At 39.6% G+C, this 15,712-nt stretch overlaps 1 protein-coding gene across 4 annotated transcripts in view; it reads left to right on the top strand.

Moving 5' to 3' along the window:
• LOC126161409 (androgen-induced gene 1 protein-like) overlaps positions 1–15,425 on the top strand; it is a 244,359-nt gene extending 228,934 nt beyond the window's left edge. For all 4 annotated transcript variants that reach the window (XM_049917191.1, XM_049917192.1, XM_049917190.1 and 1 more), the window contains exons 2-5: positions 7,719–7,856; positions 10,494–10,711; positions 10,853–11,004; positions 14,734–15,425. In XM_049917191.1, coding sequence (XP_049773148.1) covers positions 7,719–7,856; positions 10,494–10,711; positions 10,853–11,004; positions 14,734–14,783 — 558 coding nt within the window. In that variant the 3' untranslated portion in view covers positions 14,784–15,425. The remainder of the gene's footprint in view (positions 1–7,718; positions 7,857–10,493; positions 10,712–10,852; positions 11,005–14,733) is intronic.
• The last annotated feature ends 287 nt before the right edge of the window (positions 15,426–15,712 follow it).

Below are 15,712 nucleotides of genomic sequence, written 5' to 3'. Positions count from 1 at the left end.
TTAAGAGATCGAACGCGGAAAGATCCGGGCCACAGAATGTGTACCACTTGTGTTGGCGTAACTTCTGCGATACGACATTAGTGATATGGGGACATCCGTTATCACGGAGGAGCAGCACCCCTTGTCGCCTACCATTCTAAAACGGTGGTTTTAGAGAGACAAGCTGCTCCATACACATTCCTCATTCTTCGATGGTTTTCTACCAGTGTTTGTCCTTAGGCAGTCATGAAAAGGATAACAGCACGTTGGTCCTATTTGGACGCATTTGGATATATATATACTCTCTTCTGCAAGAAGGAAGTCAGTACCAAGACTAAGTTATCTGTGCACCGTTCAATCTTTCGACCAACTTTGTTGTATGGGAGCGAAAGCTGGGTGGGTTCAGGTTACCTTATCAATTAGGTTGAGGTTACGGATATGAAAGTAGCCAGGATGATTGCAGGTACTAGTAGATGGGAACAATGGCAGGAGGGTGTCCACAATGAGGAAATCAAAGAAAAACTGGGAATGAACTCTATAGATGTAGCAGTCAGGGCGAACAGGCTTAGATAGTGGGGTATGTTAGACGCATGGGAGAAGCAAGGTTACCCAAGAAACTCATGGGTTCAGCAGTAGAGGGTAGGAGGAGTAGGGGTAGACCGAGGAGAAGATACCTAGATTCGGTTAAGAATGATTTTGAAGTAATAGGCTTAACATCAGAAGAGGCGCCAATGTTAGCACTGAATAGGAGATCATGGAGGAACTTTATAAGGGGGACTCCAGACTGAACGCTGAAAGGCATAATCAGTTTTAAATGATGACGATGATAACCTCGCCTATATATGGGCGAGGTTTCTACGGCTGCCGCCGCCTCTCGCATCCCAATCTCCATCGTTCACGGTCATTCGAGTCTCTTTCATTAAGACCTCAAGCCGCCATTCCTTCGTTGACGTCATCTTTCCAGCATCTCGCAGGTCTACCGCGCTTTCTTCTTTGATGTGGAGTCCATTGCCATACACGTTTTGGCCATCCGCGCGCACGCCACACTACTACTCGATTGCCTACGTGTCGCTGCTTACAAATCCGCTTAGGAGCTGTGTTACGTTTCATACGCGCTACAACAGAGTCCTCAAGCGGACACGTTTTGAGCTACCCTTATACTAAAATTATGAATCTCGAGCAAGTCTAATGGCGTTATACACACTGTACTATTTCCTTCATGTGTTAATCTCTCACCATGTATTTTGTTTCCATTTTGGAGCTGCGGCATCTAGTTTGGTATTCATTTGGAAGAAGTTACTGTCCTGTTATGGCAACGCGTACTGTTTCCCGTTGCTACTTTTCATTCGGACGCGTAGTAAGTTAGCTCCGTACACTAAAGCTACGCGTGAGATGGTGTGAAGTGCCATGCCACTGGCCAGCGGATGATCGGAAACGAGTGATTTGGACTAATGAATCACGCTACACCCTACGGTAATCCGATGGATGAACTTGAGTTTGGCGAATGCCTGCAGAATATCACTTATCGTGTGTAGTTCCAACCACGAAGTGCAGAGGTTGTGGTGTTATGGTATGGGGATCTTTTTCGTGATTAAGACCTAGTCCCCTTATTGCACTTACGGAAATGCTAAATACAGAAGGGTATCAACACATTTTAAGCCATTATGTACTGCATGAAGTAGATCAACAGTTCGGAGACAATTCTTTCTATAAGTGTGGCAAAGCACCCTGTCATAAACTAGCGTCTGTCAGACTATGGTTTGTGGACGTTAACATTTTTAGAAAAGAGTGGCCCACTCAGAGTCCCAACCTCAAGCCAATAAAACATCTTTGGAATAAGTTACAACGTAGATTTGCTCCAGACCCCACCGTCCACCTTCTTTCATTTTGGCTCTTGAGAAAGACTGGGCTGCCTTCAGACTTTGACACCTCTTTCAGAATGTCTCCAGCAGAGTTGAAGCTGTGATAAAGACAAAGGTTTGACACATCTCATAGCAATGTGCAGTAAAGCTGTCCGAATGCTTTTGATCAGGTTGTCTACGTTAGATCAACGGTTCTAGAGCAGCAAGTGCATAAGGAATTCAATATAAAGTAGTATTCTCATGAGTTCACAATTTCAATAATGTTTTCACGTTGTCCTGTTGGACTACCTGGTTGGACAAAATGACACACATTTACTCTTAGTTATTGACATAAAGATGCTAATGGCTCAAATGGCTCTGAGCACTACGGGACTTAACATCTGAGGTCATCAGGTCCCTAGAACTTAGAACTACTTAAACCTTACTAAGGACATCACACACATCCATGCCCGAGGCAGGATTCGAACCTGCGACCGTAGCGGTCGCGCGGTTCCAGACTGAAGCGCCTAGAACCGCTCGGACACACCGGCCAGCCAAAGATGCTACAAGTAATTGTTGTCATCATGGTCTTAAATCCGAAGACTGGTTTGATGCTGCTCTCCGTGCCACTCTATCCTGTGCGAGCCTCTTCATCTTCGAATAACTACTGCAACCTACATCCTTCAGAATCTGCTTACTTTATTCATCTCTTGGTTCTTGGTTTCCCTCTACGATTTTTACACCCCCCCCCCCCCCCCGTCCCACACGCTTCGCTCCAGTACTAAAACTGCGATCCCTCGCTGTCTCAGAATGTGACCTATCAACTGAGCCCTTCTTTTTGCCACAGATTTCTAGTTTCCCCAGTTATATTTAGAACCTCCTCATGAGTTACGTGATCGTCCCACCTAATCTTCAACATTCGAAAGCTTCTATTCCCTTTTTGGCTAAACTGTTTATAGTACATGTTTCACTTCTATTCATGACAACACTCCTTACAAATACTTTCAGAAAAGCCTTCCTAACAGTTAAATGCATATTCAATGTTAACAAATTTATCTTCTTCAGAAATGCTTTTCATGTCACTGTCAGTCTACATTTCATATCCTGTTTACTTCGGCCATCATTTTCTTTTTTTTGTGACCAAAGAGCAAAACTCATCTACTACTTTAACTGTCTCGTTTCCTAATCTGATTCCCTTAGCATTACCTGATTTAATGCGGCTAATTCCATTATTCTTGTTTTGCTTTAGTTGATTTTCATTTTTATCCTCCTCTCAAGACCCTGTCCATTGCATTCAGCTGCTATTCAAAGTCCTTTCCGTCTCTGATAGAATTACAATGTCATCGGCAAACCTCACAGTTTTTTTCCTTCTACCTAAACTTTAATCTCTTCTCCAATTTTTTCTTTCGTTTCCTTTGTTGTTGAATGTACAGATTGAATAACATCGAGTATAGGCTACAACCTTGTCTCACTCCCATCTCATTCACTGCTTTCCCTTCACGCCCTTCGACTCTTATGACTGCCGTCTGGTTTCTGTACAAGCTGTAAATAACACTTCGCTCCCTGTATTTCACCCCTGTTACCTTTAGAATTTCAAAGAAAATATTCCAATTAACATTGTCAAAAGCTTTATCTAAGGCTACAAATGCTATAAACGTAGATTTGCCTTTCCTTAACCTATCTTCTAAGGTAAGTTATAGGGTTAGTATAGCATCAGTGTTCCTATATTTCTCTGGAATCCAGACTGATCTTCCCAGAGGTCGGATTCTACCAGTTTTTCCATCGTTCTGTAAACAATTCGCGTTAGTATTTTGCAACCATAATTTACATAAGTGATAGTTATGCAAGTTTTCACACCTATCAGCAACTTCTTTCTGTGGAATTGGAATTATTACTTTTTTTTAAAGTCTGAGGGTATTTCGCCTGTCTCGTACATCTTGCATACCAGATGGAAGAGTTCTGTTATGGCTGGATCTTCCAAGGCTATCAATAGTTCTGACGGAATGCCGTCTGCTTCTGGGCCCTTTTTTCGATTCAGAGCTTACATAGCTCTGTCATATTCTTCTTGAAATATCATATCTCCCATCTTCATCTTCATCCACTTCCCTTTCTACACTCCTGGAAATGGAAAAAAGAACACATTGACACCGGTGTGTCAGACCCACCATACTTGCTCCGGACACTGCGAGAGGGCTGTACAAGCAATGATCACACGCACGGCACAGCGGACACACCAGGAACCGCGGTGTTGGCCGTCGAATGGCGCTAGCTGCGCAGCATTTGTGCACCGCCGCCGTCAGTGTCAGCCAGTTTGCCGTGGCATACGGAGCTCCATCGCAGTCTTTAACACTGGTAGCATGCCGCGACAGCGTGGACGTGAACCGTATGTGCAGTTGACGGACTTTGAGCGAGGGCGTATAGTGGGCATGCGGGAGCCCGGGTGGACGTACCGCCGAATTGCTCAACACGTGGGGCGTGAGGTCTCCACAGTACATCGATGTTGTCGCCAATGGTCGGCGGAAGGTGCACGTGCCCGTCGACTTGGGACCGGACCGCAGCGACGCACGGATGCACGCCAAGACCGTAGGATCCTACGCAGTGCCGTAGGGGACCGCACCGCCACTTCCCAGCAAATTAGGGACACTGTTGCTCCTGGGGTATCGGCGAGGACCATTCGCAACCGTCTCCATGAAGCTGGGCTACGGTCTCGCACACCGTTAGGCCGTCTGCCGCTCACGCCCCAACATCGTGCAGCCCGCCTCCAGTGGTGTCGCGACAGGCGTGAATGGAGGGACGAATGGAGACGTGTCGTCTTCAGCGATGAGAGTCGCTTCTGCCTTGGTGCCAATGATGGTCGTATGCGTGTTTGGCGCCGTGCAGGTGAGCGCCACAATCAGGACTGCATACGACCGAGGCACACAGGGCCAACACCCGGCATCATGGTGTGGGGAGCGATCTCCTACACTGGCCGTACACCACTGGTGATCGTCGAGGGGACACTGAATAGTGCACGGTACATCCAAACCGTCATCGAACCCATCGTTCTACCATTCCTAGACCGGCAAGGGAACTTGCTGTTCCAACAGGACAATGCACGTCCGCATGTATCCCGTGCCACCCAACGTGCTCTAGAAGGTGTAAGTCAACTACCCTGGCCAGCAAGATCTCCGGATCTGTCCCCCATTGAGCATGTTTGGGACTGGATGAAGCGTCGTCTCACGCGGTCTGCACGTCCAGCACGAACGCTGGTCCAACTGAGGCGCCAGGTGGAAATGGCATGGCAAGCCGTTCCACAGGACTACATCCAGCATCTCTACGATCGTCTCCATGGGAGAATAGCAGCCTGCATTGCTGCGAAAGGTGGATATACACTGTACTAGTGCCGACATTGTGCATTCTCTGTTGCCTGTGTCTATGTGCCTGTGGTTCTGTCAGTGTGGTCATGTGATGTATCTGACCCCAGGAATGTGTCAATAAAGTTTCCCCTTCCTGGGACAATGAATTCACGGTGTTCTTATTTCAATTTCCAGGAATGTATAATATTGCCTTCAAGTTCATCTCACTTGTATAGAACCTCTAGATGTTCCTTCCACTTTTCTTTCAGCTTTCCCTACTTTGCTGCGACTTAAAGGTTAGAAATGTGAACCTAACGAAGTAACTATCTTTGTGAGAGATAGTACACTTTTTTTTGCGAGCTGGTGTTTGAGCCCGAGTAAGGCATGACACACACAGAACCAGATATGAGGTAGTGTTTGTGTAGTACCGACAAGACAGTATAGGTGATCATTATTATGTTTTTTACTTCTCTTTAACATGTTCATAGTTTTATGTTGTAGTATAAACCGGTGACTGTTGGGTCACATTCAGCTCATATTTCACCGGTTACTTTTGCGATATTTTTTTACCACCTAACTGGACTAAAGTATAGTCTGTCCCAACACACAGTGTTTGAGAGAACCACCCCTTAGGTTCATGAGGCGCAGTCAACTCAAAACTGGCGGAATCGGTAGATAAATGGAAATTGAGCACTTTCATTATCATGCAAGGGGTCGGCAGACTCATATGTTCCGAGATATGTAGGGAAAAAAATCTTACGACTGCCGCTAATGTTCCATACAGGCCACGCGCCGCTGGCCTAGCGACCAAATCAAATGGCTGGGGGCGGAGGACGTGTATTATGCCTCCTCACCCCAAATCACACAGACCACCAAAAGGATCATGTTGGACAATGCTGGACGCACACTCATGGCGAGAGGTGGGACCAAATATTTGAACAGGGTACACTTTCCAGTCAGTGTTGTTGTGACACTGTACTACTTCTTCACGCGTCTCTCTTCTGGGGTGCATTCGATCCTAACTTCGCTTTTACGGATGACAATGCACGAGTGCATCAAAAGGCGCAATTGGAGAAGCTCTTGCAAACAGAGGATATTCGGCGAATGGACTGATCAGCCCATTCACACGATTGAAATCCCACTGAATAAGAGTGGGATGCGTTGGAGAGACGCATTGCAGCACCTCCACATGCGTCCAACAGATGTCAACTGAACTGGTGGAGCAATTGAACGTTCTACTATAAGCACTCCTTAGCACCCTTTTAGCTATCGTGGGAGGACATTGCTGAGAATGCTAGGCCATCTATGTTCTCAAGCCCTGTTAAGAAACTTGTCCCACTGTTTGTAATGTCCAGGGGACCATATGAACCGTGATGATTTCAGCGAAATTGTTTGAATAAAAGTGTCATTTCTGTTCATCTCATTGCGTATTTCTTTTTTCTTGAAGTTACTTTCTGTGCTCTACTGCAGCAGTTCTTTCTATGTACAATCAAAATTTCATAAAGCTTTGTTACTTGGCAATGACATATTGTGCGTCAGTCACTTTCTTCCTTTTTACTTATGCACACGAGTGTACAATATAAGAAGTCTTGAGCTAAATTAAGTTTCTCCAAGTAATAAGTTATCGAAATTATTGCGCTATTTCTGTCAAAGCCATGGTGACTGAACTCTTGTGTCGCAGACAGTTTCCTTCCTCAGTTTCCTCTTCTTATTGGAGAGAGAGAGAGAGAGAGAGAGAGAGAGAGAGAGAGAGAGAGAGAGAGAGAGCAAGCAAGCGAGCGAGCTAGCACTGCACTGTGTCACCGAAACTGTGTATTTAAAAATCCACTATTAAAAAGTCAGTAAAAATCTGGATTGTGGAGCTTACACCCACCTTCAGCAATGAATTAAAGATCCTGCTAAATCATTAACTGGTAACACAATTTTAAACAATATCAAAAGCCCTGAACATGCACAAGGTTATATTATGCACAGTTGACACATGCTGTGCACCACACACTACCAGTTGAAGGGTATTAAAGGCATGCGAGATGTACAAGCTATTATGTGTTAGAATATGATAAGTACCTGGTTAAAGTTATGAACCATTGAACATGTAATATGGAACTTCAGCATTTGACAATGCTAAATATACTTAGGGGTCATAACTAATCATTTAAGAGACAAGTCTAGGTAGCAGTCTAATTTTGCCAATTAGAGTATATTAATGGCGACAGGTAAAGCTTATTACAGTATCTTTCTATGTAGTAGTTTGTAGCAAAAGCCTACAAAACTGGATTCTACCTCACAACTGAGTAAGAAAACAATTAGACCATACAGTAGATACAGCTACTTTCCTGAATAGCTCTGTCAAGGTAACATTCTGTTTGACATGCTACAGTCCCACAAAGTAAAATAGCCAATTACATGTAGTGGTTATAATTTTCTTTCAATTTAAATTTTAATTAAAAGCAGCTATTTTAGATGATTTCCTCACTTTAATGACAGAACTATTTCACCAATAAAAAATTACCTCCCTGAGCACAGCTTCAGATTCAAATAATTAATTATTTCTTCTTTTCAGGTATTACAAACTGTGTACTTCACGATATGTGTCATCAACGATCTCATTGGAACAAATGACTCTCATCCTAAGAAGACACCATTCATTCGGAGTCTGAGAGATTTTATTCAGGCGTCTTTGGCTTTCCCACTCTCAACTGTGAGTAAATGATTGCATAATCTCTAGTATATTACGATAACATTTGTTACATTTAAGACATTGTGGAGGCTATGGAGTCGAGTTTTTTTATTAAGGAAAATTTAGCATGTATAATTTCAGCTTGCCATTAGACTGACAGTGACATACAGAAAAGGATTTCAAGCTTTTTAAATCAATGGTATATTTGTTCAAAGAAAACGAGAAGATACAGAGGAAAAGTGACTTCTTTAGAAAGTAAACTGGAATGTCAACAAACATTCTTGATAAAGTGATATCAGACAGAATGAAACAGATGTTAATAATGGAATGGAACTATGGGATCTGGCATGATGATGAAGAGTGCAGTCTACAAGGACATTTTGAGCTTCATACTCTTTTTTGTGAACATGGTAAGAAATAATCTACCTACAGTGCTTATGACAAGGATGCAGTCTTTTGTCCCTACTTCTTGGAATAAATTTGGAAATAAAAGGAAGGTACAAGATGGTGTTAAAATAAAAGGTGAAAAGATATCAATGAAAAGATTCCCTGATGACGTTTATCCTCAATGAAAGTGAGGTACTACTACATGATCTGCTGAATGGAATGAACATTCTAATGGGTATAGAATACTTATTGAGAGTAAATCAAAGAAAGATAAAAGCTGTGAGAAATAGCAGAAATGAGAACTGCAAGGAATTTAACATTACAATTGGTGATTATGAAGCATACAAACTTACAAACTTAAGGAATTTTGCTACCTGTGCAGCAAAATAGCACATGACAGGTAGAGCAAGGAGGACATAAGGAGCAGACTAGCATTGGCAAAAAAAAAAAAAAAAAAAAAAAACATTTCTGGCCAAAAGAAGTCTATTAGTCAGGCCCAGATCTGGGGACAGGGGAGAGGGGTGGCGGGGGGGGGGGGGAGGGAGGAGGGGGCAAACCAGGGTATCTGCTCCAGGCAGCAATTTCAGAGGTGCCAAATTCATATTCTTGAAGGAAAAAAACTTTTTTCACAAAGCGTCTAGCACCCAGTGCATGTTGGTTTATCAATTATTCATATGATTTTGAACCACATCCCTGTTGGTTTTTAAGCATTTTTTAATACATTCTAAGAGATTTATGAACAAATAATAGGTTGATTTTTGAATGTGCTCATAGCCTACATGATGTCTCTGCTAGGGGAATCCCTGTCGCATGTAGAAATAAAAAAAAACTTTCCCACAGACAAAAGAGATGAGCTGAATAAACCCGAATGGGTGAATGTCAATTGCTTTTTGTTAATGTCTTTGATTAGGTTTGCAAATGATTAACATTTTTATAATTATTAACAAATACATAGATTCAGACTACCAGAGTGGAAATAAATGACTAACAGGAACAATTGGTAATAAATATAACATGATATTGTCTCTGTGTAACCAAGAAAATTAAATTTTGACAGATTGTTACACTACTATGGTCCTCTATAAAGTTTTTGCCCCAGTTCAGAAATATTGTAGTTCTGGGGCTTAAATTGAGGAAGAAATTTCTGAGGATGTACATTTGGAACACAGCATTGCATGGTAGGAAGACTGGAACAGAAGAGAATTGGAGCATTCAGGATGTGGTGCCACAGAAGAATGTTGAAAATTAAGTGGACTGATAAGGTAAAGAATGAGGAGGTTCTCTGCAAAATTGATGAGGAAATAAATATGTGTAAAGCACTGACAAGAAGGGGGGACAGCATGGTAGGACATCTGTTAAGACATCACAGAATAACTTCCATGATACTGTAGAGGAAGACAGAGATTGGAATACATCCAACAAATAATTGGGGACATAAGCTGCAAATGCTACTCTGAGATGAAGAGGTTGGCACTAGAGAGGAATGTGTGGTGGGCTGCATCAAACCAGTCAGAAGATTTTTTTAAGTGGTCAAACAAGGATGATGTGGGAATTGGCTGCAGCCTCTGGAGTGACCATCCAAGCGTTTGACTTAAGATACTTAAGGGAATGCCAGAAAACTTATAATCAGTGTAGGAGGATAGCTTGGTGAGTCACATGTAATATAGACTTTAGTACCAAGGTGGCAATGGAACATAGGTGGTAAAAGGAAGAAAGAACTCAAGCAAATGGTAAACTGACATGAAAAACAAATAAGACAAAAAGATCTTAGTAATAGATCATGAAAGCAAGAACAAAATCACCTTTTCTTTGTCCTCTGCCCATTGCTTAGTAGTTCAGAATCTAGTAGTGTCTCAGTCTACAGGTGTTTTGCACATATGATTCTACTACTACCACCACTAGTAGTAGTACTACCACTCTTACTTTTGGTGTAGGGACAAATAATTATAAATGTTTTATGTTGAATTATGCACAAGTATATACTTTATTATAGTATACACTTTATTTTATTATGAATAATTTGAATTTTTGTACAAGTTATAGCACTGTACATGAAATGTGTGTAGATCTACCAGGTCAGAACTATTTGCTACAATTTCTTATAAATATATGTGTGTTATTACTGAACTTAATACCAATTTAAATAGTCCATTTTGTGTGTTTTTAAGAAAGTATGATAGCTGTACATGAGAAGCTTGGTTATTGTTAATGAAAGATCATGTGTGCAAGATTAGTTTTTGAATGCTACTTACCTTGTGATTTCTCTTCTAGTTTGTATGCTTGACTTTCTGGAGCCTATATGCAATTGACAGAGAACTAGTTTTCCCAAAAGCAGCAGATACATTTTTTCCATGGTGGCTGAATCATGTAATGCATTCCAACATATTAGTATTCTCACTGTTGGAGACAGTTGCTACATATCACAAGTATCCATCAAGATCAAAATGTTTGCTTGGTCTTGCAGTTTTCACAATTGTTTATCTTGTATGGTAAGTAAGGATTACAATATCATGTAGCTTTTATTATCTTTAATAAGTTCACACTTACAGTACATTAAAATTGCATATGTTTGGAAATAATGCACTTTTTACAGTGTTCTTACTGCAAATACTGAATTTTTATATTTTCAGGGTGCACATAATTTACTACCTCTCAGGTGAATGGGTCTATCCAGTACTAAGTGTCCTAAATGTGGCCCAGAGAATAGTATTTTTCCTCATACTGATGCTCTTATTTTTTGGGCTCTATTTCCTGGGAGAGGTACTCAACAATAAAGTATGGGGTAAGTAACAAAACATTTTCTTTAACATCAAGATTTGAATCTGTCAGGTTAGCCATCCAAAATACAGCGTACTTCAGAATGAACAAATTTGTAGCATTTATTACAGTCAACTTAGAATTATAAATAAAACATCAAATGAAACTGCAATTTGATTTTTCTTACAAGAGCCAGATAGATCAGATTGTAGGTAGCAGAGGCACATACAAGATTCTTGATGAACCACCAAAGGTAAAAATCAAAAGGCTTCAGATTGTGCAAGTCTTGAAAAACAAGCTGTCATCTACCCCCTTTGACACCAATTCAGCAGTTGAGTACAGCACTGTTCAACCAATTATGTACTGAGGTACGCTAGTGAGGTGGTGCACCATCATGCTGCCACATAAAGTTCTGTGTTTCAGCTGCTTCAAATTGAGGAAAGAGCCATAGTTCTAAACATCAACATACAGTTGCTTCACCAAAAAAGAAAGACTGATAAACTTTCTGCCAGGATATGGCACAAAAAACATTCAATTTAAGGGAGTATCATTGGAACTGTACCATCTCTGGGCTTTAGCCGACCCTCAGATGCGCACAGTGTTTGCTCACATTTTCACTTAGGTGAAATACTGCTTTATCATGGAAGATGTCACGATCCAAAAAAATTATCATGCAGAAACATTTTGTTTGCAATGTTGGCATGTAAATTGTAGTCTGTAGGCTTTAGTGTTTGTAACAACTGTAAACAATAAAGACATTATTTTAAGTGCCTCCTTAAGTTACCACACAGACATCACTGGAATGGCTAATTCATGACTAGCCTTCTGAACAAATTTCTTGGGGCTACACATGAAACTATCACTAATTCAACACATTTGTCCATCACTCTTGGTCATTAAACACTCTCCCCTTTGCACACAGGTGTAAAATCAAAACTTTTTGAGTTGTCCTTCATTTGATGTACTATTTACAATTGCAGATTGAATGTGATAAATGCTGAAAATCCTTATAAATTGTACATTTATTCTGAACACCCTATGCTTCATATTATTCACGGACATGGTTAGACTGGCTTTTTGAAATGTGGAACTGGTTGTGAATAAATCCAAATGATTTTTGTCAACAAGCAAGGAGAGAGAATCATTTCCTCTTTATGTACTAAGTCTGCAATATCTTGTCTTTATTTAATAATGCTCCAATTTTGGTGAAAATGATGTAGAGTTGGGGGAAGAGGATAATTTGTTTGAATGATAGAATGAAGGAATCATTTTCTTGTTCATTGATTTTTAATAAGTATAGTCCCTTGAAAGGTCTGCTAAGACATTGAAAGGTGTACTGGTGAATAGTCTGACCCCAGTAGCTGAGTGGTCAGTGCAACAGAATGTCAGTCCTAAGGGCCCGGGTTCGATTCCCAGCTGGGTTGGATATTTTCTCCACTCAGAAACTGGGTGTTGTGTTGTCCTAATCACCATCATTTCATCCCCATCGACACGCAAGTCGCCAAAGTGGCGTCAAATCGAAAGACGTGCACCCGGTGAACTGTCTACCCAACGGGAGGCCCTAATCACATGACATTTACATTTTTTACTGGTGAATAAGAAAGGTGGTTGATTGTGTAACACGCAGTCACTAGATGATTGTCTTCTGGGTAGGAGTATTACTGTTGGGTGTCCCACATAAAACTGGTACACCTTACGTACCAGTTTATCATCTCTAGTCTAATTGCCAGTGAAGTGGCACCACTGTCTTGAAATGCCCTTGGTCACCACTTCAAACATCTCTTATAAACAGGTAACTACATGTTTTCTAACTTCACTAATATCTATTCTTTTTTAGTTAGTTCATCGTTACTTGAATCTTGGGTGTGGTGCATAACAGTTTTATGAGGGATCCCCCATATACAACAGTAATCTATATTGCATATCATTCCCTTAGTTATTGCATGCAAAGTACATCTGAGAAATGAGGAAAAAACGCATGATTGTGTAAGGGGACAAACATTTTAAAATGAACTTCTCATAGAAAGTGTTGAAGACTTTTTATTTTCAAAAATATTTTCACAAACAGCTGCGATGTGTAGCTCTCTAAGATGTACAGTAATTAACTGCATTTGCATAGACTTTTGGTGTTAGTAACTGGATATAAATAAAATGTGCTCTATGAATGTTATATCTGTTTATGGTTGCAAGAATGGATAGAAACAGTTTTTTGAAAATTAAGTGTAATAATCTTGCACACAGTGTAAAGTCAAATGGCACTCAGTACTCTTGGGGCTCACACCCATCACATTCACTTCTCCTTTAATGACGAAGATAATTGTAATATGCTGAAGGCTCGAATCAAGGCACAGCTGTCCTATCCCCAGACTTATATAGCACTGCCAGTTTGTTCCTTAGACAGACTCTAACAGATGTTTTGAATATAACTTTTTGTGTTAGTTATTGTAACAGAGGAACCCAGTGTTTTAACTAACTCTTCCTTTGCTACTTGGTAGAATAATTTTATATTTAATGTAACTGCAAAATGCACTACTATTTAGCTTTGGAACAGCCAGTTTCCCTTTTTTAGCCTGAGTATGAAGCATGTGTATCTCATTTCAAAATATGTTACATGAAAAGTGTGTTTAATATGTAAATAAATCTACATTTCCTGCTATCGTCAGTGAAATTAAAACTTAGATGACAGAATGGTTGAGACAATGGAACTGATTCAGGAGTGAAGAGTTTTGGTTTAGTGTGTTCTTGAAAGTACTTAAAGTGAGAGGATGTTTGCTTTGAAAAGGCTGATGCTGATGTCATTCCCCATTCTTGTCCAGTCTGAGCTGGGAGACATTTATGATCATCTTGTCATTGTTGGGATGCTATTCTACTTGGTACGGCCAGAGTTTTTATTTCACCAATGAAATATGAAGTGGTAAATGACATTAAACTTAAATATTTTATGGTTTCTGATTCAACAGAAAGAGTAGTTCTCATGGATTACATCATTGCAGATAAAACAAAGGGCTAGATAATTTGAGATGTACGGCATGCTATAACAAACATCAGTAAGTGTAAATAAAATATGAACAGACAGCTCTCATTAAAATTTAACTTCCCTGTAAATCATACCATTTGTTTTAAAACATGTGCTGTGTACTGTTTATAATTGAAGGACTGAACATGGTAGTTTTCTGAAATTAAGTGTAATTCATGTAGCCTACCACTAAATTTGGGGTAAATAAGAGACGGAGGCATGCGCAGCTATGGGTAGACTATTACAGTGAACCATCACTATTGGCTAATGTCCCTGTAATAGTGCTGATCCTAAGCAGAAACAAGGAACTCTCTTTAGTGCCCATCACTTTCAGGCTATACTTTATATTTTTTAAAAGGTGGACAGACATAGTTCTGAATTTCATTAAATTATTTATTTCAGCCTTAAGTCAATCTAGTAATGACTTACCATGAGCTCAAAACTGATATTGATACTATTTGTGTAACCTTAAGATTTAAAAAAATCATTTTTGAGGTTTCAAGACAGAATAACTATCTGTGCATGCATAATTATCTTCGTGATAATCATCAAATCTGTCATTGTCAATCTTCAACGTATGTTTTTTTGACATTAATAGACCATGTCTGCATTGTTTTCAGTCTCTTTATTAATTTTTTATCAAATGGGTTTCTGTGAAATTATGCAAATAAAATTCTCACTGTTGACAGAACTTCTAAAAAATGTCTGTAAGTCATTAGTTTTCAATCTGTTTTTCAGAAAGTGAGGTTGCAGAAGGTCAGAAGACAAGAAAAATGAAGAAAAAATAACTTTGGCAGCTTAACCACATTGTCTCCATTTCATCATCTCGTCAATGTTCAAAATATCATCATCAAAATACTTAATTTTGTACTGTTGAACATACTGAGAAATAAAATGTATTGTTATTTTTCATCCTTAATATTTAAGGGTGTACTATATACATAAATTGTTACTGACAATAGAATTAAAGAAAACTGAAAAAAAGCCAGTTGGCATGGAAACTATAAACATGAAGGAAAGGAAAGCACTGGGACAAAGTCTGACTTGACTTGCAGTTGTTTCAGTTGTAGATATTTGATCAATTTTAACATACTGGATCTTTCGAGCAAAACAATTTAAAGAGAGCCAAAATGTGACAATCATATCAACAACATTAGCATGTTTATAGACATATGTAAAATAATAATAAATTTTTGAAATAAAAGGAAATATGTGCTTTTTACTTAGCCTGATAGCATCTTATAATTAGTTGATAATGAAATGTTTTGAAGCAATTGTCAGATGGTTACTGCTACCCCTTCTAATTTACATAAAAACAGTTGCAAAAAGTATTTGTTCCAAAATGTCTAATGCTACAATACTTACTATTGTACAAAACAGTATTTGGCCTGTGAAAAACTCAGTTACTAAAAATAAAAGTCTTACTAAAGCTTGTGGTTATTTTTTATTACTTCTGTTAATGTAAAAGAAAAGTTTTATACAGTGTGAGCATTAAATTTCACATCAAAAATCTGTCTTACACACATGTACAATATTTATATCCCTCACATATTACTAAACTACACTTATAAACTTCCCTTTACTTTATACCAGCCATGCTGTGAAATGAAGAGAATACAGATGGCATATGGCTTTGGTTATCAAGCAAAGAAAATTACTTTTTCTATATAATAAAATTGTTTGTTCTTGTGACAGTTCCAATGCAATTATTTGCATT

This window comes from Schistocerca cancellata, chromosome 2 (genome assembly GCF_023864275.1).
Source record: "Schistocerca cancellata isolate TAMUIC-IGC-003103 chromosome 2, iqSchCanc2.1, whole genome shotgun sequence".
NCBI lineage: Eukaryota > Metazoa > Arthropoda > Insecta > Orthoptera > Acrididae > Schistocerca > Schistocerca cancellata.
This window is presented reverse-complemented; position numbering and strand designations above follow the sequence as displayed.